Below are 24,711 nucleotides of genomic sequence, written 5' to 3'. Positions count from 1 at the left end.
GTCACGGCTTGAACTAAGCCTGTGGAAAAATCACAACTTTCTCTAGCAGCAAAGGGCATTGGCAATTTCTCCCCTTCGTCAATCATTTGCACACACACTCTTGGCTGCTGGTGTTTCTTGACCTTCCAAACCTGGCCCCTTTCAGACCTTGTTTCCTTCCTATAATCCTCTCCCTGTTCTACCAATCGGCCCTCTAATCTGTGGTATGCCCCCCCCAAATGATGTAATTTTCCACTGTGATCCCTGAGAATTCACAGGGGGGCACAGGCAAGACAGGATCTCTAAGCCACAGAAATGGCCCTTTAGTGACCCTGAGGCAGCTCTCTGGCTGGGTCAGACCATCTTAGTCCAGGAAAAAGAATGCAAAGCTTTGAGCACCCCCAAAGTTCCACGCCACCCTCAAGGACTGAAACCCAGTGGACACCCAACATTTTAAGAGGATCAGGTGTTCCCAGAGGCTGAGAAATGAGGAGGGTTTGTCTGGTCTGGGGAAGTCCACTTGCCTTCCCCCCTTCCCAAACCCAGTCACTGTTTCTCCCAATGAGTCACCATCACCTATACAATAGGAAGTTCAACCCACACCTGAGAAAATGCATTAGAGATGAGACTCTGCACTCCAAACCCTTGCTCCATCCCTGGAGGCCCCTGATTTTGAAGGTGTCCAAAGTATCCTGAAGGTGGCATAGGACCAGAGCAATAGGGTTTGGGGGACTCTGGAACTAGAAGGGGTGGTTATAGAGAGTTCAAGGTCTCTGGGGCAAAAGGACACAGAGCTACTCTATAAAGGGTAGGTGAGGCCGGAGAAACTAAGTCAAACAATGTACCCAGTTCTGCATGATCTCAGAATCTCTGCAAGGGGGTCACCACCAGCAATGGAGGCTCACAGTGTCCCCTGCTCCCCACTACACTCAGAGGCAAAAGCCTGATCTGACCTAAGACTTTATGCTCTCATTCCTCGCAAGCACTCAATTGCCACCCCACTAGTGACCTTGTCCACAAAACAAAGTTGTGCAGTTGGAGGACAGGACCCCCACCACACCCCAGCCTGGCATTTCCTCGATTGAGCTCAAGGGAAAAATAAATGGGCTCTCCTGTCTCAGCAAAGGACCATGGGTCACTCGTAGCCAGGAGAGAGCCAGGAGGCTGAATCCTGAGGGGGCACTTCGATTTGGAACATTTCTTTGTTGTCCCACCAGAGCAAGCACCAGCTCACACCTGGGGGAACAAAAGCCTTCTGTGGGCATGTGTTAATTCCCCCTTGTTCATGCTCAGAAGGAACCGCCAAAGTGGGATGGATGAGGGTTAAGACAGACAGGCAGGTGAGGTCCGTCACTGAATGGCTGGATCCCAACACAGCAGCCTGAGAGCCCTGACAGCACGGAAGGGAAAGCCAGGGCTCCCTGAGGCACAGTTAGCCCATTTTCATAGAGAATGCATGCAGGGAACCTTGGCTCTCTGCACCTTAACAGAAGCCTGTGGACCCCAAGTTTATACTGGATCCCAGGGCTTGGCGCTACAGCTCCCAGGCTCCTAGGGAGCTCAGGTGGTTGGCTCTGCAGTTCATGTAGGTCCAAGAATCGCTGTGAAGAGCTGCAGAGAAGGTGGGTCCAGGTGTGCTGCAGGGGAGTATCAGCCCCCCAATAATGCCAGTGTTTAGGGAGAAGACCTGGATACAAGGCCTCCACACCCTAATGTCCTGAGCAGCCTCTCTCTCTCAGGAACCCAGAAGGACCCACGGTCATTGTAACTTTTTTTCCCCTCCCAGAGACACATGAGTACAGGAAAGTTCAGGATCCTGGGAGGAGGCAACCTGGTCCCCACCACGGCGAAGACCACCAGGATCTACCCTTTAGGGCTACATCTGCCAAAACTCCACAGCAGCCCAGACAGTTACAGTGCTGGCATTGCATGAAGCTAGCCCAGTTCTACACCTCATTACTAGAAATGATCCCTGAGCACAGAGTTGGGGGGAACTCCAGAGCACCACCCACTGTGTCCCCTAAACAAACAAAATCAAAATATACTAGGTAGCCATGGGAGGGCATCCCACCATCTCCAGCCAGAAACCCAGCCTGGCAGGGGGAATCCAATAAAGGTGAGGGTGGGAGGGGTGACCTGTGGGGACTTGCCAGGTGGGTGGGTCTGTGCCATCTCCTGGAACCCGCAGGCATGAAGCAGTTTCTCCCTGGGCCAGCCATGTCCACGTGCAGTGCAGGGTGCAGGGCATACAGAAGAAGGTCCCTCACTGCTCAGGGACCTGCCAACCTCAGCATTGTAACCCAGCCCAAGAGCCATCCCTGGGGGCCGTTGGAGGTGCATAACTGAGCCCTGGGGAATGGGAGGTAATTATGCTACCTTGCAGCCATGGGGCCTGTGGAGTCCTGTGGGGCTGAGGCTGCCAAGTGCTCCCCTTTCTGGAATCCCAAGATGCCGGCTCAATTCAAAGCCCCAGGTAATGCTTCTACTTCCCAGATAAGTCCTGGAGATCCAGAACGCTGGGGAAAGGGATCCTTATAGGCAGTCCCATACCTGCCTTTCATCTTAGACCTCCTTACACTTGGGGTTCTAGAACTGAAGTGCCAGGACATGGGACTCTAAAACCCAAAGCCCTGGAAGCCTGGACTCTAAATCTTGGGGGTGCTAGACCCCAGAACTTTAGGACTCCAGAGCTCTAGACCCCAGAACTCCATGACCCCAAGGCTCTAGACTCCAGAACTTTAGGATTGGGGGGGTTCTAGAACCCAGAAATCCAAAACTACATGGCACTAAAACCTAGTACTCCAGGACTCCAGGGCACTAGAACTCAGAACAACAGGACCCAGGGTACAAGAACCCATAATTCTAGAACTCCATAGTTTGAGAATTCAGAATTCCAGGACCTCAGGGGCGCTAGAATCCAGAACTCCTGGACTCCAGAACCCCAGAATCCTGTGGCTCTAGACCCCAGAACTCCAGGGTGCTAGAACTCAGAACTCCAAAGCTTTGGATCCTAAAACTCAAGAATCCTGTGGCTCTACAACCCAGAATTCCAGAACCCACATAGACTCGCCTTCATGGTCATGCTCTGGGCAGGTACACCAGGCCCTTGTCACATGGTTTCTCCTGGACTCTCTGTCCTGACCGGCAAGAAATCCCTGCCTGCCCCCTTGTTTGTCCTGCTACTTCAGGTCAGGAGAGATGATGCAACGGCACCGGCCCACCATCCTGTGCCCTTGGACTTGGCTCTCCTCGGCCCGCCATGCAGTTCTGGGCCACGTGGCAATCTATGTAGTACACTCCTTGCGACTGTGGAGAGGTTAGCACAGACAGAGCAGGAAACTGAGGCACGTACTGGAGGCAGACATATGCCAAGGTCTCATGGTGTAAGTAAGCAATGCCATCCTTTCTCAGGGGGTTGAGGACCCCTAAAGAGATGTTCAGGGAGATGAGGGCCACTCCCACAGGGTAGAAACTCCATACCTGGCCCAGTGTTCCTCAGACTCTGAAGTGCCAGATCACCTTGAGGACCTCCAAGGGCTGCACCCAGCAAGGTTTGGGGGACTTTGAGGTGCCAGGCCCCAACCCCTGCCCCCTCTCTCATTCCTTGAAGTGCTACTTTGTCCTATCCCTGGACTAGTGAGGTGGAAACACTCTCCAGAAAGGGTCTTTGTCAAGACCATTCAACTAGAAGCATTTTTGCAAACACCCCTGAGCTGCCTAGCAGAGATGCCTCAGAGAAGCACTCTCAGCCTTAGGACTAGTTTTTAGCAACTGACCAAGCACCAGTTCTGGTGACTGCCAGTCACTGGTGGTGCCTACCATCCATTGGGCATATGTACATTCAAGACACCACCTGACATTTATACAGGAGTGCTCCCCAGGGGTGCTCCCCAAGGGTACTACCAAATTCTCACTCATGGGTCCCAGAAAACTATTCATTTTTATCATTCACATGGCTCCTGAGATGTGACTCAAGAAATCCAACTATAGGAGCCAGAGAGATAGTTTGGTGAGGAGGGCATTTTCCTTGCATGTAGCTGTTCTGGGTTTGGTCCCCAGCACCCAATATGGTTCTCAAGCCTGCCAGGAAGGATCCCTGAGCAAAGATCCAGGAGTAAGCCCTGAGCACTGTCAGGTGTGACACCAAGCAAACAAATGTAAAACAAAAATAAAAGGGAGGGAAGGAGGGAGGAAAGGAAGGAAGGAAGGAAGGAAGGAAGGAAGGAAGGAAGGAAGGAGGAAGGGAGGGAGGGAGGGAGGGAGGGAGGGAGGGAGGGAGGGAGGGAGGGAGGGAGGGAGGGAGGGAGGGAGGAAGGAAGGAAGGAAGGAAGGAAGGAAGGAAGGAAGGAAGGGAGGGAGGGAGGGAGGGAGGGAGGGAGGGAGGGAGGGAGGGTGGGAGGGAGGGAGGAAGGAAGGAAGGAAGGGAGGGAGGGTGGGTGGGAGGGAGGGAGGGAGAGAAGGAGAGGGGAGGGAGGGAGGAAGGAAGGAAGGAAGGAAGGAAGGAAGGACGGAAGGAAGGGAGGGAGGGCGGGAGGGAGGGAGGGTGGGAGGGAGGGAGGAAGGAAGGAAGGAAGGAAGGAAGGAAGGAAGGAAGGAAGGAAGGAAGGGAGGGAGGGAGGGAGGGAGGGAGGGTGGGAGGGAGGGAGGAAGGAAGGAAGGAAGGGAGGGAGGGAGGGAGGGAGGGAGGGAGGGTGGGTGGGAGGGAGAGAGGGAGAGAAGGAGAAGGGAGGGAGGGAGGAAGGAAGGAAGGAAGGAAGGAAGGAAGGAAGGAAGGAAGGAAGGAAGGAAGGAAGGAAGGAAGGAAGGAAGGAAGGGAGGAAGGGAGGAAGGGAGAGAAGGAGGAAGGGAGGGAGGAAGGAAGGAAGGAAGGAAGGAAGGAAGGAAGGAAGGAAGGAAGGAAGGAAGGAAGGAAGGAAGGAAGGAAGGAAGGAAGGAAGGAAGAAAGGAAGGAAGGAAGGAAGTTGGGGTAGTCCCCTGACTGGACTAGCAGCTGAAGTTCCGAGTAAGATTCAACTCCTTCCCAGAGAGGGGAAAATGCCGGTGAACAACCATCCGGGTCCTCTCCGGGCAGGGAGGGACCAGTGAGCAGTGCTGGGCCCCAGTGTGCAAATCCCAGCCTGCTGGAACGAGGCATGTCCCTCTGGAGTCGAAGGGAATCACTTTAAGAGCCATAAAAAGGAGATACTATTTTCCCAGCAGGTAATAAATTTAGATAATTATTATCTGGAGGAGTGGGGTAGTCTGAGCGGAGTTGGGTTTTGCAGGGGTTTAAATAACCCCGTGGGTGATAAAACCATAATGATCTAATAAGGGGAGGTGAGCGAGGGATGTCCCGAGTCCTTAGGAGACGGCTCCATGAGTGGCAGGGCCCTTGTCCGCACCACTTCTTATGCCTGCCTTGAGCTTGCCTGTGCCCAAGAGGAGTCCTGGCTTCCCAGATATACAAAGTCAAGAATCTAGGGTGCCTGGGGCATGAATCACACCCAGAGGGGGCTCATAGGGTATTCCTATGCTCAGGGAGGACCCTAGCCATGCTCAGGGGATTCTGTGTAGTGCTGGATTTGCCCCAGGTGTGAGACATAAGGCAGGTACCATGTCCCTGATCACCCCCCACCCCCCGAACTCTTGCTGCCATCCATGTTTTAGTTCAGAACTATGGGGATTCCAATTAAGGAGTCCAGGCAAGGCCCTGACCCTGGTTTCCTGTAAAATAAGTGTCCCCTTTAAGCACAACCTAAAATACAAGCCAAAGATTCAAAACATCCCACATTGCCATGGTCTAGAGTTTGAGGCTCAATGCATTGGGAGAGTGTAGAAGGCAGAAAGAAAGGCCGGACTGGAGAGATAGCAAGGGTTAGGGTGTTGGTGTTTGCCTTGCATGTGACTGGCCCAGGATAGATGGTGGTTCAATTCCAGGCATCTCATATGGTTCCCCAAGTTTGCCAGGAGCAATTTCTAAATGCAGAGCCAGGAGTAAGTAACCCCTGAGTGCTGCTGGGTGTGATGCAAAAACTGAGAGGGTGGGGAGAGGGAGGGAGAGAGAGAGAGAGAGAGAGAGGGAGAGGGAGAGAGAGAGAGAGAGAGAGAGAGAGGGAGAGGGAGAGGGAGAGGGAGAGAGGGAGAGAGAGAGAGGAAAAGGGAGAGGGAGAGGGAGAAAGAGAGAGAGGAGAGAGAGAGAGAGGAGAGAGAGAGAGAGGGAGCAAGCAAGTTCACACAGAATGATACATTTAAACATTTAAACCCAAGGGAAGAGAAACAAATGGGCTGCAGAGACCCCCTCCCAGGTCCAGAGAATGAGCTCTGACATCCACTGGCCATGCCATGGAAACTAGAACCTTCTAGAATAGGGCAACAGTAACACGGGCAGACTCACACCAGTGCACATCTCTGGGGTAATATCATCAAGTAGCCACTCATCGTCGGCCACTCTTGGGGCCCCCAGATGGGTGGAGTAAGCAAAACAGGGGAACAGAAGATCTTGCACTCAGAGAGAACTTTCTAGAACCTGAGCACGTGCCCTGCAATGGGAACTGCAAAATGAGGCATAGGGGAGAGAGATGTGGTAGGTGGAAGGGCCAACAGATGAGGGAAGTTGAATGAGGCAGTTTCTGTCATCCCCAAAATCCCATGTCCTCTCCTTAGCAGGCAGTTGGCCACGTTCTTGATTCTAGGTGTGTATTTGGGACCCTCTCAGCCTTGGGCAGGGGGGACCAGTTGACATCAGGATTTACTGGGGCACAGAAAAAGAGGAGCAGTGAGGGATAGGGGGTGGCAGGAAAGGGAGTAAACGACATTGAGTCCCGATGGCTGACTCCGAGGTTGAGTCAGGGGTGCTCTGAGAGACCCTGGGGGACATCTGGAGTCAAGGAGCTGGGGGCAGGGGGAGGACGGGGAGTGAGGATGGATGTGCCAGGGACATGCATCCCAAAGGCGGGGCGAGGGCAGGCTGGGTCTGGGCGCGGGCGTCTGTGAGGAGAGCAGAAGCTAATGAAGCATTTGTGGGGTGGCCGCGTGCCAGCCCCACACAGAAGATGCGCTTGGGCTCTGCAGATGGGCCAGGCCCCCAGAGCAAAATAATGACATAATCACCATCAATGTCACAGCCCAGACCGTGCACAAGGTGACGGCGAGGAGAGTCCTCGTCCCACACTGCTGTGCCCAGTGTGAGAGTGCCCCTCGGGGGCGGGGTCTCCCTGCCTAGCCTGGGGACACAGGGAGTGGGGTGCTGCATCTATTCCATGCCAGTCCCAGGACATATTGAGCAAGCAAACCAATGTTTGGGACTGGCTAGGAAGGCAAGGGCTGGCAGTCAGTCCTGCCTTTCGCAGAATTCAGGCCTCACTCACTCTCTGCACTCAGGCGTTGCTTGTTCTACCCCTGGGAGGCAGCGGCTGGAAAGAAAAGGCCAGAAATCCAGGGACAGCGGGGAGGGCAAGGGGCACCCACCAATTAGCTGTCCAGGGTCCATCTCAAAGGGCCTGTGGCAAGCGGGGCCTCAGCTGCCAGGTCGCTCACCTGCCCCCAGCAGCGCCTGAGGCCCAGGTGAGGTGGGCGTGTTAGCACAGCTGCGGGCTTTGAAGTGACTTTTGTGGGGTTGAAAGTGAAAGTCTGTTTGAGGAACCACAAGAACAATAGCCGCGCCCGGAAGGAAGAAGAGGCTGCAGCACAAAGGGCCCGGAGCCCGCGCCAGCCTTCCCTTTCACTGCTTCTAATGAAAGATTCATAAGAATAACTTCAATGTTTTATGACCCTCTTTTTGGGGAACAACTATATTACTGGCGTCAACTTCCAAGCCCAGGTTGTCTTGAAATCCCCACAGGGCCCTGGGGAAAGTATTGTATAAAGAGCCGAGGGGAAGACCAGGCATGGTGCAGCCCACCCTCAGGGCCTCCCTCCCTCAGGGACACAAGGCTAGAGGGGGTGGGGGGGGTCCCCTTAACAGCAACAAGGGCCAAAGCCCGCTCCTGGGAAGGACATTTCTGTTGGTTCTTCTCAGCTGGGCCCAGCTCAGGAGCCAGGTTCGAAGCTCTAAAGGCTCTGTCCCTTTTACTCCTACCAGAGTCACTCCATATATTGTACCTTTATTTCATATCTCAGCGGAGGGCTGATATGATATGATATGATATATTTGTTTTATATCATGTTACCAAACATGATGAGCTCATGTTTGAGATGAGCTCTGGGCAGTCGCAGAAGGTGGTCGATGGGTTCTGAACTGAGAACCTGGACTTTCAGAGTCCAACCTTCTGTGTCCCCCCCTAAGAATATTTGAAAATTATGAATATTTGAAAAGTATTTATATACACACAGCACTGAGTTGCTGAAGGGGTTTGTGAAGGGGCTTTTGGGATCCGCCCCAGGCTGGCCAAGAACCCCAGCACTAAAGGATTCTGGGGGTAAGTGGGCAGGTGGGAGGAGACATCTGATGGAAATTGATGGGTGTCGGCCATGTGGCAGCCCCTAACTTTGGAACGAGCCTTCTTAGGCTGAATGAAGCCCTTGATTCCAGTGGAAACAAATGGGCTCCTTTTCTAAAGGTTCTTAGAACTTTAAGAACCAGAATGGACCAAACACAATGGTCCCCTTGCCCCCTAGCCCCAGTCCCCAGCTCTCCCCCCATCCGCCCCTTGTACCAACAGCCTTGTCAGAGAGAACTTGTCCAGGGCCAAGGGGGTATCTCTTGGATGCCCCCCCCCATTTGTGTGAGGTGGAGGGACAGGCATAGCAACGAGTACACCCCTTAGACAACAGCCATAACCCTCAGCCAGTCCAAACCTCTTCTGTCTTGGAAGAACAATTAATTATAAAGGCCTTTAGGATTAGTCGAGCTCGGGGGTGGGGGTAGACCAGTATCATCCCAGCACTGCCCCTCCCCAGATTGCCCCCTCCTCTTGTCTAGAGGCTTTGCCCATTGGGGTAAGGGGCCACAGTGAGGTGGAGATCATGGAGTGTTGTGGGGGCAGCGGGAAGAGGAGAGAGCAAAAGATTTTTTCTGTGTGTGCGTCTGCCCTTGTATAATTCTATTCTCACTCTGCACTCATCCATACACAAAACACAAGGACTTTCTCTCTCTCTCTCTCTGTGTCTCTCCCTCTGTCTCTCTCTGTGTGTGTCTCTCTCTCTTTTTAAAGAGAGCAAAGGCAGGGGAGGTGGGTGGCTGCGGAACAGCGGTGCGTTAAAAAGGACAGTCTTTTCACGAAAATCATTTCACAGAGGCAAAACAGACAAACACAAAGAGCACAGACTTTTTCTGCGACATGAAACGAAGGAAGTGATAAGGTCAGACACGCGATACCTAAAGGCGAGCATCTGTGAGCTCACCGAGTCAAAGGGGCCGTGTGCGGAGGGACGAGCTTTCAAAGGCGCTGATCACAGGACCCCACCGAAGCCGCTTTCAACTTTATGAAGCAGGAGGAGAAAAAGCCCGGCATGGGGAAATCTGAGGAGGAGCCTTGAACTCTTTTCTGAAGGAGAGACGAGACCCCGCATGGGCCGCCACAAAACATCTTTTTTTTTTTTTTTATTTCATTCTAAAAGCTCTTCTGAACTTTGCGATGCACCAAGACACTGTCATGGAAAAGCTGTATAATCATGGGCGCTCGCCCCGACGGGACCCGCTTTGTTCCCCCCAACAAAGGACAATAAGCCAAGGAAGGCGGCGGGCCCGGCTCGAGGTTTTTCTTTAAGGATGGGGAGAAGGTCAGAGGAGACGCTCACTAATAAAAGTGTCGAGTAAGGAGGTTTGAAAGTTGCTCTCACTGGGTTTGAATGTAACCCCATGACAAAAAAGACCCAGGGCTCTGGAAATGCGGTGACATTACCAAACAGATGAGAAATCAATCAGCCCCGCTTCATTATACCCATCAACACCTTGAATCCCAAAGGGCCAGCAGGGAAAGAGGAGAAAGAGAGAGAGAGAAAGGGGGGGGGGGGAGGACAGCCAAGCTGCATGCATAGTCACAGAATTCCACACCCCCAGTCTCCCCTTTATGGCCCCCACAGTCCCACCTTGAACCCCAGCCCCCACCTGGAACCCCCAGCCCCCCCCCCCCACCTCTATCTCCAAATTCCAGGTAGGCCCCGGGGCCCCGAAAAGGTCCCCAGACAGCCCTGTGAGGACGTATATTCGGAGCACATTCATTTAGTCTCTTAAAAGGCCCATTTGGCTTGTCGGGGCGACTGGCAAGGAGAGAGAGGGTGGGGGTTCGGAGCCCCCTCACCACCCTCTATGTGTGCCGTGTGATCATTTAAACGGCTCAGCAGCTTTGAGGCCAAGCGACGGAAACGGCAGGGAAAGCTTCGCCCGTGTGCCAGTTTTCCAAACGATCACTCATATTTAAGCATCTATTTGGAGCGGAGGGAAGCGCTTCCCAAACCCACCTGCCCTCATTTTTTTCTTTAAAGAGACACCGATGCGGGCGAGAGATTTCCAAATGCACTAAATCTGAACCGTGTGCTCATGGCGAGGGCTGGGCCCAGGGTAGGTGTGGGAGAGAGAAGGCCCTCAGCAGGCGCCTGAGAGAGAGAGAGAGAGAGAGAGAGAGAGAGAGAGAGAGAGAAGGAGGGAAGGAGGAAGGGAGGGAAGGAGGGAGGGAGGGAGAGGGAGAGAGAGAGAACATATGTGTATGTCATTGAATTGTGTGTATATAGCATCCATATGTATGCCTGCATACATGTGTGCATGTGCCTGATTCTGCACACCCATGTTAAGGCATGTACAGATCCTGTGCATGCATTCATGGGCATGCTCATATATGTCTGTCTATATGTGTCATGTGTGAAGATCTATAGGCGAGTGCACACATGCACGCATAGCAGCTGTGCTGGTATATATAGCGTGTCTGCAGCTGTGTGGCACATCTGGGCATGTCTGCACAGTATACATGTCTGTGTGCCTCAGTGTGCACATGTGCTGTAGATGGAGGAGGACTTTCTTCGATTTTCTTCCCCAAACCAAGTGGAGATGCCCGAGCATGGTCTCAGGCCCTGGGACACCAGGAGACATGAAATGGGAATTGTATGGCTGGGAAAGTGTTCCGAGAGGCATTTGGGGTGAGAGAAGGTAAATTAACAAGTCCTCGAGTCTCTGGCATTTGGGCCTTCCAGCTCCCAAGCCAGGGTTTTTGGGGAGGGCCAGCTGGACAGTCACACTCATATGCATCCAAGCCCTGCCTGCAGCTGACTGACCTCTGGACACCATTGGGCTTGCCTAGGAGTGGGGGGACCCACTGACTGGTGGGGGGGTCCTGAGCACGGCCAGAGGAGGGAGCACTATGGCTTTAAACATCTCCCTGGCCATGGCTCAAAGGGCAACAGCAAGAAAAACCCTCTTTCCCCCAAGTCAGAATACCGCATATAGATGTCGCCCAAACCCCCCACAAAACCATGGAAGTAGTGGAAGGGTTTCAGCCTGGGGCTGAGCCATGTTCAAAGGAAAAGGAGTCCCTATACTGCACCCCGTCCTGCAAGGGCAGACTGGCCGTGGAGCTGCCTTTGCCTAAATTCAAGGACCCCAAACTCTCACCACCCCAAATTGCATGCCAAGAATCTGGTCAGCCAATTAGGGTGCCCAGAGAAGGACTCACAAATCCATGCATCCTTGGCAGGAGGAGGAGCAGTCTGGAAAAGTGGAGTTTAGAGGAAGAGAGGAAGTACAGGTCTTGCTCTTCTGGTCACTGAGATGTCCCTCACACACTGCTCCCCTCCCTTCTATGCTGGCCTGGGTTTATTTGGGCCCTGATGGAGGGACAGCCACAGCAGAAGAAGGAGCAAGAAGCGGGCAATGGGGGAGTGCCAGCAGCCCCCCAATCCACCAAACCAGGCTCACTGTTAGACGTGCAGGTTACCCTGCCTGTCTGCCTACCTGTCTGTCTATCTGTCCTAGTAGCCCGTGGATAGCCACAGCAGGCTTTGCCCTTGTGCAATGTGACATGAGGCATGTTTGATTTGGGAAAGATCAGCTATTTCTTTGAGGGGTGCATGTGCACGTGTGTATGTGTGTGTGTGTGTGTGTGTGTGTGTGTATCTATCCGTCTGTTATCTGTGTCTATCTTGTGTGTCCATGTGTGTCTGTATCTCTGTGTGTCTCTTTATGTGTATAAGTGTGTTTCTCTCAGTCCATTTGTATGTGTATATTGGAGGGTCATTGAAAATTAGGTCCAGGGGATAAGGAACTGCTCCAGCCACTGGTCCACCTGGCAGTGCTGGGAATTGAACTCAGATCCTTGGACTGGGAAGCCACCAGCCCTGAGCCCTGAGCAACTCTCAGCTTCTGGACTCAACACAGCCCTGACCCTCTCTGGGCCTCTGTATAGTGCCCTCTTGGCTGCATCCCCGACCCTCCTTACACCCCACCTGTCCAACTGCCTGCTTTTCCAAATCTGCACTCAGGCTGGGAAACTGTTGCTGCTGCCTCAGACCAGGCTGGTGGGGGTGGGAGGAGCTGGGCTGCCCTGGAAAGTGATGGCCACAGCCTCTGGCTTTTGAGCTTCTCCCTACTACTGACCTCCAGGCACCAAGCCAGAGAACTCAGAATCAGCCCAGCCTAAGCCGTCCTGGGCCCCTGGGCCCCTGTGCCATTGTTCTCAAAGGCACTGCAGAGGCAAGGAGCGGGTGCCTGGGGCAGAGGCTTGGGGAAGCCCCTGTGTGAGGCCATGGTGTCAGGATCAGCGCCCTGACTGCCTTTGTGTTGAAAACCCCTCTGAATTTTGAGAGTAAGACTCCAAATGCCCACAACTATGGGACAGACACGTGTCCTGAACGCACCCCCGGGCCCCAATTCCTCGCCCAGAGCTGTCTTAAAATAGCTGCGGGTGATAAAGGTTGGAGGCAACTCACAGAGAAGCATCAGCTGGGGGGCAGGGCAGGGAGGTTAGGGGGAACCAGGCTGGGCACCCTTCTCATGTCACCCACTCTGCGTTCTCACACTGACCCTGGAGTAGGCTTGAAACACCCCCCCACCCACCCAAAGCAAGTTCAGAACCAAAATCTTTCCTCCCCTCAGCTGAGGAGCATATGGTGTAGACATGCAGGGCCAGGGCCCAGCCCTCCCAAATCTGAAGTCATTCTAGGAGCTGGTGTGTGTCAGACACAGATGCCCATGCACTTCCCACCCCACCCCACCACCCCACACTACTGGGAATGGGGGTGGGGAGGGAAGAAGCTGGTCCCAAGACAGAGTGAAAGGCAGAGACCGAACACTGCCACCTTCTAGTCTCAGCCAAGATCAGTGATAATAGACTTGAAAACAGCACTTTGCTTATTTGGGGGGCAGGAGAGAGCATTGGGGGCCCACATGCAATGGTGCTCAGGGCTTGTCCTGGCTCTAAACTCAGGGATCACTCCTGAATGGGGCTCAGAGAATCTGATGAGGTGTTGGGAGTAAATCAGGGTTAGCTACATATAAGTCCAGTGCCTTTATCCTCGATACTGTCTCATATGGCTCTATTTTGTCTTTATTTGGGGGTTGGGGGTATATGTTTGTTTTGGGCTACACCCAGCAATGCTCAGGGGTTACTTCTGGCTCTTCATTCAGAAATTATTCCTTCCAGCTCAGGGGACCCTATGGGATGCCGGGGATCAAATCCAGGTTGTCCCCATGCAAAGCAAATGCCCTCTCCACTGTGCTATTACTCTGGTCCATATTTTGCCCATTTTTAATTTTTTTTTGGTTTTTGGGCCACACCTGGCGGTGCTCAGGGGTTACTCCTGGCTGTCTGCTCAGAAATAGCTCCTGGCAGGCACGGGGGACCATATGGGACACCGGGATTCGAACCAACCACCTCTGGTCCTGGATCGGCTGCTTGCAAGGCAAACGCCGCTGTGCTATCTCTCCGGGCCCATTTTGCCCATTTTTAAAAGGCATAGCCCAACAAAAACCTTGTTCAAGCCCATCTGGCAAGAAGCAGTTAGTCTCTGAAAACCAGGGTCACTTGACAGCTGGTGGTGAGATCACCCCACCCTTGGAACAATAGTCTAGCATCCCAGCATCCAAAAGTGGCAAAGGACTTCCCCATGTTCAGACCAGGGTACTGGGAGGCAGGAGGACACAGGCTTCCCAAAATGCATGATCAAGTGGCCAGGGCACTCCAAGGACCGTCCCCCTTTCCTTCCCAGGTCATTATGGCTCCCTGTTTGGGAGGAGAATGAGGCCTCAGAGCTGAAGGTCTAAAGAGATGCAGCAAAGATGCCTTCGGGCAAGCCAGAGCCCCGAGTCCACCCCCAGCCACTAAGCCTCTGCTACAGAGCTCAGCAAAATGCTCCTAGGGTTCCTGTGAGTGGCCACATGAGTTTGCTGTGCTGAAAACACAACCCAGGGTCAATCTGCGCAGGATTCCATCTCACCAAGTCACCCTGACAACACCACTGCACGCATGTGCTTAGGGACTGAACAACCGAGTTGCTTGAGTCATGCCACCTCTAAGGCCCACCGAAAGCTTCCAGCAGAGGAGCAACAAGGTGCTTGATCTTCCACATGCAGTTGAGTACCTCCCATCTGCAGAGGGATAGATGCTGGTCTGAGCCTTCCATGCTTTCATTCTAAGCACCTTTGAAGCACGTAACAGCGTCATTGAGGGCCAGGGGACCTCAGTGTCTCTCGGGCACCTGGCAGTGCTGCCCAAGATCTGGGTTCCTGCCCAGCTTGCTACCTACCTTGTTCTTTCCTAGAGTTTGCCCCCCCTCCCCATTCTGGCTGGAGCTGGAGTGAGTTGAGGGCTTTGTTACAAACCCCAGTGAGGAGGGGTCGCTGCTGAGAAACCCAGGGACTCAGTGGGGAGTCTATGGTGGCACTTACCTCAAAGTCATTGGCCTTGTTGTAGTGCATGTTCAGGGCGCGGTAGAGTTCACAGTCTCGAGTGATGGACAGGTCCTCAGTGCTGGTCACGCCATCGTTGATGGCCTGACGTGCATATTTCTCCATCTGAATGTAGTAGAACTCGCGGAAGTTGCTGAACCACTTGATGAGCTGGGAGGTGATGCACCTATTGAACTGTGGTAGAAGAGAAGGCATGTGAGGACCCTGGGCAGCACCTTGGGGACCCCTAGAGCCAAAGGCCCCTCTCCCACAAGAGAACTGAGTCACTGAGAAGGAATATCTCTGGGTGTTGCTTCCCAATCTCACAGCGCACTCTGTGCTCAACAGATGAGTGTTTCTCTGCAGCTGAAAAGTAGGCCTCATGTCTCCGTAGAGCCAAAGGGCCCAGTGAATTTCTAGGACCCATGTGGCCAGCAGGTACCCAGCAGGAAAATTCACAGGTCTTTGCCTCTGGCCTGATTTGTTCTTTTTCCTTTTTGATTTGGGGATGGGATCTCCTAAGTGGCATCATCCCTCTCCTGCCTGAGGCAATTCTCAGTTCAGCATAAGGTTCTACAGGAGACCTGTGCCACCAGAATTGCTGGAGCTCCAAGGCTGCAGTCAGCGATGCTCAGGAGACTGCATAGTTCCAGGAATTGAACCCAAGTCAGAGGCCTACTGGGCATGCACCAAACCTCAGTACTCTCTCACAGTTCCTTTTCTTTGATTTTTCTATTTTTTTTTTTGGGGGGGGGGGGAATGGTTCTGGGCTACACTCAGCTATGCTCAGTCAGGGATTATTTCTGGTGATGCTCAGGGAACCATATGGGATGCTGGGGACTGAACCACTTGACCACATGCAAAGGAAATGCCCTCCCCATTGTGCTATTGCTCTGGCACATTGACTTTTTCTAACGAGATTTCAGTCGATCCCCCCACCACACACACACACACACACACACACACACACACACACACACACACACACACACCAGACAGAAGATCCACTCAGCCGGATGGTAGGCATCTGTTTACTAGTGGTGAGGTCTGGTCCTCACGCCAGCAGCTGTGACACACAAACTACTCTGCCCAGCCCCTCACAGCTGAGGTTATGCACTCCCACCCCATGGGCATCAATTCCCACAGCCCCATGGACAAGGAAGGCCCCTTCCCTGGATAATCCAGCTATTTGTGAGGCGTGGCCAACAGTAAGGTGCCCAGGTGGCATTGCAGTCCTACCTGGCATTTTTATTTTTTAATGCCAAGTCTGCGATAGCATGATCATGCATAACAAACTCGCTGGCCATGGTTTCCCAGCGCCCTGAGTATACATGAGTCATTCTTAGGGACATGGTGTGTTCATGCAAAAAACAGGCGCATCTCAACAGGCCAAGCTAAACCAATGAATGCAGTGTTTTATCTAGGAGGCAGGTGACAGGCACCCTTGCCTTTTGTGGTCACTGGCTTTCCTCCTTTCTTCCAGGGGTCCCCCCTTCAGCAAAACATGGGGGCATTGATCACAAAGCCACAGAGAACACAGACAGAGCACGGGCCCTGGCTAGCGCCATAACGGCTGACCGGCAAACGGGGCTGTCACGTCCACAGAGAAAGTTGTTTCTCCACCAGCCAAGATAATAAACGCACAAAGATTTATGGCCGAGAGTGGAAGGAACCAGGAAACAGAAGCAGGGAGTGAGTGGGGTGTTTCTCCCAAAAGGCCAACTTGCATCCTAATTGCCATGGAGTTGCAAGGCCCTCGCAGATAATTGACCAGAAAATGATTAAGTCATCAGCAAATCGCTTCTGCTTGCAAGAGTTCAAACATGTACTTAACCTATCCAAGAATTATATTTTCACTCCGTGGGTCTGCTCCGTCTCTATTCAGCCTTGCGGGGAACCCGATTAAAAAGACCCCCGTTATCTGATCTTCTGGTTGCCGATTTCAATAGAACTTAAACCCATTACGATTTGCTGAACTTGGAGTTCTTTCCATTTTATCTCAGCGGTAAAATACACTGTCCAAATTTCCAGACACTGAGATAAGGGCCGCAGGCCCCCGTGACGGCTTACTGTTCCTTTTTAATTCTTTTAGAATAAGAAACAAAACATTACAAAATGATAGCAGGCTGTGCACTGGGGAATGAAAATTGCTTTGACATGGAGATTAGACATCGGCATTGTTACAAGACATTGTCTCATATGGACAAGAGTACTGTAGAGGAAAAAATAGAAGGTTTTTTTTTCTAGAATGGTCATGAATGACCTAATGGGGGAGAGGACAGAAAAAGTAAGTACACTCGCCATTATTGAGGAGCAGGGCATAAAGGGAGATTTAAAGCGTATTGTTGGTGAATGGAAATACCAGGGAGAAGGAATGGGCGAGAACAACAGATTCCCCCCAAACATCACACAAGCAAAATGACCAGTAGACGCAGCTTCCAGAACACGCGGGCAGAGCGCCTCTCTGAGAAGTGAGCTGAATGGTGGTGTGGGGGGTTACAGTTGGCCCCAAATGCAAGACAAGCAGACGCCTGGCCCTGATTTGGCATGGTTTCTACCATGATGGAGGACAGGCATGCATGTGTGTGCATTTCAGAGTGTGTGTGCGTACATGTGTGTGTATTGTGTGAAGAAGGATCCTACTTTAAAGATGTAATTTTCTGTCAGCTCTGACTTCCAAGAAAAGGATCAATTGTTGTAGCACTGTGTGCCAATGTGTCCCTGCAGAAACCGGATGGGCACAATGCAGACACCGTGTTTGCATCCGGGGGTGGGCCCCCTGTGACTTTGACTGATGTGTCCCACGGGCCAGCATGGCCTCAATATGGCCCAAGAAACTTGCTACATATTCAGTGAGCGTGGCCCAGAGATGCATAAAACAAGCCTGCCTGACACCTTCATCTGGAAGGCGGCAGTGACTGGGGCGGGAGGGTAGAGCCTTGAAACGCAGGGAGCAGCTGGGCCCCCCATGTCTTAGCTGCTTGAAAACAGGCACCTGCAAGCCCACAGGACTCTCTCAGGGGCCCCCATACTGTCAGTTTCCAAACAACTGAGGTTCCCCACCCCAGTAAACTGGTTCTTCATCCATGAGCTGCTGAGGGCAATGAGATTCTGCTTACAGTCCATCGATTCTGTTCATTTTCACCCTTTTTGTTTGTTTGCTTTTAAAGTTTGGGTCACATCTGGCAATGTTCAGGGGTTATTTCTGGCTCTACACTCAGAAATCACTCCTGGCAGACTCAGGGAACCTATGGGATGTCAGGGATCGAACCTGGGTCGGCTGTGTGCAAGGCAAGTGCTTGACCCACTTATATCTATATCTCTGGCCTTCATCTTTCTTGAAGGAATGCTCTTCCTTGGCTGCTGTGTAGGACTCAGGTGGAGGTCCCTAAAAGGAGGAAGGCTGGTCACCTTCCTACACACATAGCATCCATACAAGGTCCTTCCTGCCATAGAACCTGCCATCCCACTTCTGCTAGCTCAGCCTTGGTAGGTTCAGGGGGCAGGCTGGAGACCTAGGAGCCCATTGGGGATTAGGTCATGGCAGCAGGGGTTGCTGGGCCCATGGAAACATTCTGTCTATTTCAAGATTTATGAGGCAAGGTTTCATTTCTGATTTTTTTTAATCCATATTTATTGATTTATTTTGGTTTGGGGGCCACACAAGCTGTGATCAGGGCTTACTCCTGATTCTGTACTCAAGGGAGCTTATTACTCATAGTGGGCTCAGGGGACCCTATGCGATGCCAGGGATCAAACCTGGGTCAGCCATGTGCAAGTCAAGTGCTATCATTCTGGTCCACTCATTTGTGATTTAAAATAAATGCTGAGGGTCTAGGGATTGTGTTTCAACACAATATAGTTTCAACCATCCCAACCAAAATAAAGGTTCAGGCTGCCTATTTATATGTCACAAAAAACTGTCCAGTTCTTTCAGCTTTGCCAGTAAGTCACCCCATCTACCGATCAAACCATTTTAGAATGCTCATGAATGGTAAGAACATAAAAAGTATTCTAATATGTATTGGCCTTAGAATTCAAAAAAAATACAAGCCTACTCCGCCATTACAGTCTCCAAAGTTTCTGGGACACTTTGCCTGATGTGCCTATCAGAGCATAACTTTCCTCCACCATCAGCAAAAATTCAGAGACTACAAATTCACTAAATCCCAACTGAGGAGGAAAAGTGGAAATGCAATGAGAAAACTCAAAATTGTATTATTTATTCCCCCAGTTAAAGAAATGGCTGTTGGTGCTTTCCACTGTGTTTTATATGCCCTCATGGTCCCCTAGATTTGAGTGGATAATTGAGAGTGAGTCCAGCTCACAAGTGAAATTTTCCCCAGTCCTTTCCTGGAGTGAGTAGATGGACGTGCCCCACCGAGTCTCAGAACTTTAAAGACAGGAGTCATGCAATTGTTTGCATGTTCTTCCCACGAAGGCCGAGTGTCCCCTATAAAAATGGGACCCAATTTGGTTGGTCTGCACTGAAGTCAGAAAGCAACGAACCAACCAGACTCAGCATTTCCCAGAGCACAAACATTCACATTCACCGTGCACTCATATATATACTCACACACACACTCGTATCAGCTCCCACATGCCAAGATGTATGCACTCATATGAATTCTTGCATGCTTCCACATATTTATGCATGTGTACTCACATACTCTCACATGCATATTCACATGCACTCATGTGTACACTCATGCACACACACTCACCTCCTCGCATTCATGTACACTCTTTATGTCCCATACACTCATACATGCATACTCACCCACAGTCATGTACACACATACACACGCATACATGCACACACACTCACACATACTCACACACTTATATACACTCTGCATGTCCCACATGCATGCACTCTCTCTCTATATCTCTACCCCAGATACTTCCCCATGCCCCCCTACTAAAACAAACCATTTCTATTATTCTGTTTCTGTCAGTGGGCAGGGCCGTGGGCTGCTCCCAGCCACAAGGCAGCTCTGTGCCAATGGGAGAGGGCAGCCATCGTTCACTAGCTCACTTGCTCATTCAAACCTTTCAGAGACCTCCAGGGTAAAAGGTGCAGAACAATCACAGGCAGGGCCACAGAGAAAGCCATGGTGCTGCAGGTCATGGTACCATGAGGCTGGGCACAGGGTTCACACTTCTCAGCTCCTTTACTATCTCCCACTGTGACAAAGGCCAAACTGGGTGGCTTTCCTCAGGCCATTGCTTAGCCAGGTTCTAGAATCGTCTAAAAACCAGCAGGCTTCCATCGTGACAACTTCTATTTCTCTATTAATGATGGTCTCACAGCAAGCCCCTTTCTGGCCCCTGGAGGCCTCTGTCTTGGCTAAACTTAGAGTCCAAACCAGCCTTTTTCTCTTTCCTTCCCACCTAGCCTGTTGGCAGAACTGGGGAGCAAACAGGCCTCCCCCTCGAGAAGAACATCGAGAGCGGAGAGGACTCAAGGCTGAAGTTGGTGCAGAGTCCAAAAGCAAACAGGAGGGAAACAGAACTTTGCCTATAAGGCCAAATCAAACACCAAGCAAGGAAAGGGAAATGAGTTGGCCAACCTGGGGGGAGGTGGAATGTGGGGCACAAAGAAGCAAAGTTGGGGCCTCGTACTAGTCTTCCTGGGAACTCAGAAATGAAACCAGGTGCATGCAAGGGTGGGCTGGATTGAACATGTCTGACTTTCCTACTCTAGTCTTGGATGAGATCAGGTTTATGGGATCTCGAGAATGATCACGCCAAGCTCCAAAGCCACTCTGTATATGCCCTAAAATGTTACATTGAGCATAACAGCAACTGGATGCAAATGGTTGCTTCAGACCCAAATACAGTGTGTGCTTATCACACACACACACGGATATACATGTGTGCAGATACGCACATGCACGAAACCAGGAGGTCCCCGTGTTGAGCAGAGTGAAGGGGGCTGCAGCTGGAGGCCGACAGCTTTCATATCCTCATTTGAATAATGTGTCCCGAATCTGTCACTTTATTCATTCTCCGTATGCTCAGTGTACTACACCAACAACAAATTAAGTTGTAAATAAGAGACAATGATCACTTGTGTTTTTTAAGCAGCTACCGCAGAAAGAATTTCAATAGATGCTCCTTCCCTCCTGGCAGCACAGCGACAGGGGCTTGGAGTTTGCTGTCATACACGCAAAGAGAGGGAATGGCCAGGAAGCAAAACAGAAACAAGGGGGACTCTACTGCTGCTGAGGGAGATAAGAGGGACAAACACCAGCAGGTGTCTCACCACATGAGGAAGCACCTTCCCCCAAATTCCTCAAGCACCCATGGCCAAGCCTGGTTCCCACCCACTCCTCACTTTCCCAATGCTTTTGAGGGATCCAGACAAGTGCACCTTTGACCGCAGGCCAGTGCATACAACCAGGAGCAACCCAGGGGTGCTCCAGGCCCTATCCACCCAGAACTCCTTCCTTCCAAGAACCAAGAAGATGGTGAACAATGAAACTCATTCCTACCTTCACATCAGAGAAGTAGGTTTTCAGCATATTGGAGCTGGGGTAGCGGGTGTAGAAGAACATGAGCTTGGCTTTCTTCAGGTGGTTGGGTGACAGGCCTTCCTGCATGTGAGCACGTCCAGTTAAGGAAAAAATGGTTCTTGCAAAGCAAGGGGCTTCTGTCCTCTCCCCTTCCCAAGAGCCTGGGAGTCCAATGAGTAACTGCAGAGATTCTGGAATGGGTTATGTATGTGTGCGTGCGTGTGTGCGTGTGTGCGTGTGTGTGTGTGTGTGCGTGTGTGCGTGTGTGTGTGTGTGTGTGAAAGTTGTGTGTGTGTATGTGGAGCGGGTGATCCTGTTGCCATTGACTTCAATGCCACTAACCTACCTGTTAGGCCCGAGGTCCAGGAGGCAGTAGCAGGTGGCACTGTGGAGTTAGGGCTCAGTACTACAGGGTCAAGACTCAGTGTTGTTGAAACAGGGCTCAGTGTTGTGAAATCAGAGCTCAGTACTGTGGATTCAGAGCTTAATACTGTGGAATCAGAGCTCAGTACTGCAGGATCAGGACTCAGTACTGTAGGATCAGGGTTCAGTACTGGGGGATTAAGTTTAATTACTGTGAAATTAGGGCTCAGTACTAGAGAATCAGCCCCTTTTGCCCTTCTGTACCTTCCCCAGTATCCATATGTTTACTTGTTGCTAAGAAGACAACTGTGCCTAGCACCCAACTGAATAGACCAACTTTGTGGGGAGGGGTCATCTCTTTTTGTTATTCACATGGGGTCCCCTTGGCCCCTCTGCAGCTGACACCCCACAATGGCACTATAGCACCATGCACAGAGTGGAAAGGGATGCTTGGGCAGATGTCAGCCTGGGGCCTGTGTCCCACAGACCCCCTTTCTGGCCTTGTGCCCTGCAGACCCCCTCTGGCCCATGCCCTATGGACCCCTTCTCTGGCCTTGCTTCCTCTTGCCTTAATCTACAGAGCACATTTTGGTTCCCTTTTAATCAGTGACTCAGACATGGGCTGGGAGGGTGGAGGTTCTGGCACCCAGAGAACAGAAGGGAGGGCATCACTTCTATGGTGGCTACGATCCCCCCAAAACTAAACCCACCGTCGCCTCTCCTGTATTTCTAGTTAATGCCACTGAGAAGCAGCCCAGTGGTTGGGGCTCAGGAATCGATAAGTGTGGGTTAGCGGATCAATAAACAGCCACTTACCCCAAATAAGAAGGCCTATTTATCTGGAAACATCATTACCTTTTAGATCTGTAAACAGCAGCAACTACAACAGTCCCCAAGAGAGCGTGGCTAACCATAACATTCCCGCTTCCTGGCTCTTGCGGATTCTTGGCAGCCCGCGGCAGCTCGGGGCCGCGTGGTCTGGTCACATCTGTGCCGCAGCCTGGCCCGCCATTTCCTCGGCAAATTAATGGCTTTATAATTTATCAGAAATGAAGATGCACGTGGAGAAAATCAATGTGGTCCCCCACAAGGTCAATTAAGGGTCCTTCCTAGAAGCTTCTCTAAGGATTTTTCTCTTAAAAGAGAGTCTGGGAGAAAAAATAAAATTAGAGGAAAAGAAGGGGGGGTGTGCACGTGCGTGGCTGCCTGATGCATGAACGCGTTTCTTCGTTCCACCAAAAAAATAAAAAAAAAAAATGTCACATCCTTCAAAGAAAATGCCAAATGCACACCATCTTTCGGAAAAGGGAAAGGTTTCCAAGTGACCTCCATCCAGCAGAGCATGACCGATCTTAGAAGCAGAGGGAGAGCAAAAAGTTAGCAGGAAAGGATATAAAATTAATATTGAGAAGCCCTGGATGACTTCAACAGAATGTTAACCAAACACTGGGCTGAGCATTTGATCTGGGGAATCCTTCCCTTTTGGATCCCACACATACAGATACGCACAGACACAGACATCAGAACATAACAACAAAAAAAGCTCTAGTGGATCTGTATATGGAACGTTAAAGCGTGTAACACCCCCACCCCGGAGAAAATAAACACGGAAGAAAAGAAATTGGGATTTCGGCTCTGTCTCCGGAGCAGCCTCCCTGAACTTGTGTTTTTGTTTGAGGTCCTGAATGATCACAAAGGCGATAATTTATGACTGGCATGTTTCTTGTGCCAAGGAGACCGGCCCAAGAGCCTCTCCAGTAACCTCCATTGGAGGGGGTGGGCGAGGGGAGAAACGCACTTCAGACCATCTGTCCACATGGATAAGTGAAATAATAGTTACAAGCTGTCTCCTATTGCCTCCGTGATAAGAGTTTTAGGCGAGTCCAAACTTGGACAAACATTCTCAGATCTGGGTTCTAATCTTTTCTTTCAGCCGGCTACATTCAAACCGGGGATGTTTAATCATTGGGGGGGGCAAGGGGGAACTCCCCAATCTTTCAGAACATGTTTGTGTACCCAACCAATTGTTTTGCTGTGGTTCTCAGCTACTTAGCATGTTACCCAAACTTCCTGCAGTCTTCCAGACATTTAAATGATCCCGAGATGTTTGGAAGCTTTTCATTTAAAAGAATAAAAAAAAGCAAACTATTCATCTTCGTTTGATTGGAACTCAGAGGCTTTCTATACTGTGCAAAAAAATATATATATTGTTTTTCAATTTAAAAGATTTCGGTTTGAATTTCTCAAGTTCGTTTTTGCTCTCAAATGTTTCTGGTTGGCAATACTTGGAATTGATCAGCTCAGAAGGAACACAGAAAACACACACACACACACACACACACACACACAACCTTTATCTCTCAGTCATTGCGTAATTAAGATAAAATTCTAATAAAATATATGTGCCTCTTCAACTATTAAAAATCGCTGATGAAACATTTAAAAGCCAAGCGTTAGATAATCCTTTTTTTTCTCTTTTCCCTCCTCAAAATAAATCTGAACTGACCAATTGGTTAATTTCCCTTTTAAGTGCTTGTGCTGAAAAGCAACCGATCTTCCAAGAAAGCAGGAGCTGTTTCCAGGATACTTACACACGCACAATGACTCATGATGGAAGAGATTCGGTAAACATACAGCTGTACCGAACACGAGCTAAGCTCCATTCAAGGCCAGGAAAGAAAATGAGCACAAATAAATATTAAGGAGGTGCAGGGGGTGGGGGAGGGGGCCCCAGCACACAGCGGACGCGTCCTGGCAGTTCTGATGGCTTTGACTCAATTCTCTTGCCATAGCTTTGTGAAGACAGATGACATTCAATTCTATGTGCAATGCAAAATAGGACAATAACTGCTGAAACTTGAGACAGCTGCCAGGTGTAAAAAAAAAAAAAAGAAAAAGAAAAAGGAAAAAAAAAAGAAGAAAAGATGATAAATCCATAAATTAATGAAAGACATCTGCTGGGGAATATAAAAGATCAGAGAAGCGGGGCACGGCAGTGACCCTAAAGCCGTGTTGAAACAACCTGGCTGCAAGTGTTGTCTGTTTACCCAGCACAAT

The 24,711-nt window shown here is 51.0% G+C and overlaps 1 protein-coding gene across 3 annotated transcripts in view; it reads right to left on the bottom strand.

Annotated features, from left to right (window-relative positions):
* The window catches only part of PROX1 (prospero homeobox 1), a 612,185-nt gene that overhangs the window by 573,565 nt on the left and 13,909 nt on the right, over window positions 1–24,711 (bottom strand). For all 3 annotated transcript variants that reach the window (XR_007493781.1, XM_049769513.1, XM_049769512.1), the window contains 2 exons: window positions 21,271–21,378; window positions 14,774–14,968 (listed from right to left, as the gene is read on the bottom strand). Coding sequence is in view for 2 of the 3 variants with exons in the window: in XM_049769513.1 (XP_049625470.1) it covers window positions 14,774–14,968; window positions 21,271–21,378 (303 nt within the window). In the remaining variant the exon portion in view is untranslated. The remainder of the gene's footprint in view (window positions 1–14,773; window positions 14,969–21,270; window positions 21,379–24,711) is intronic.

The sequence above is a fragment of the Suncus etruscus genome, chromosome 3 (genome assembly GCF_024139225.1).
Source record: "Suncus etruscus isolate mSunEtr1 chromosome 3, mSunEtr1.pri.cur, whole genome shotgun sequence".
NCBI lineage: Eukaryota > Metazoa > Chordata > Mammalia > Eulipotyphla > Soricidae > Suncus > Suncus etruscus.
Note: the sequence above shows the minus strand (reverse complement) of the source record. Positions and strands in the feature narration are given on the sequence as shown.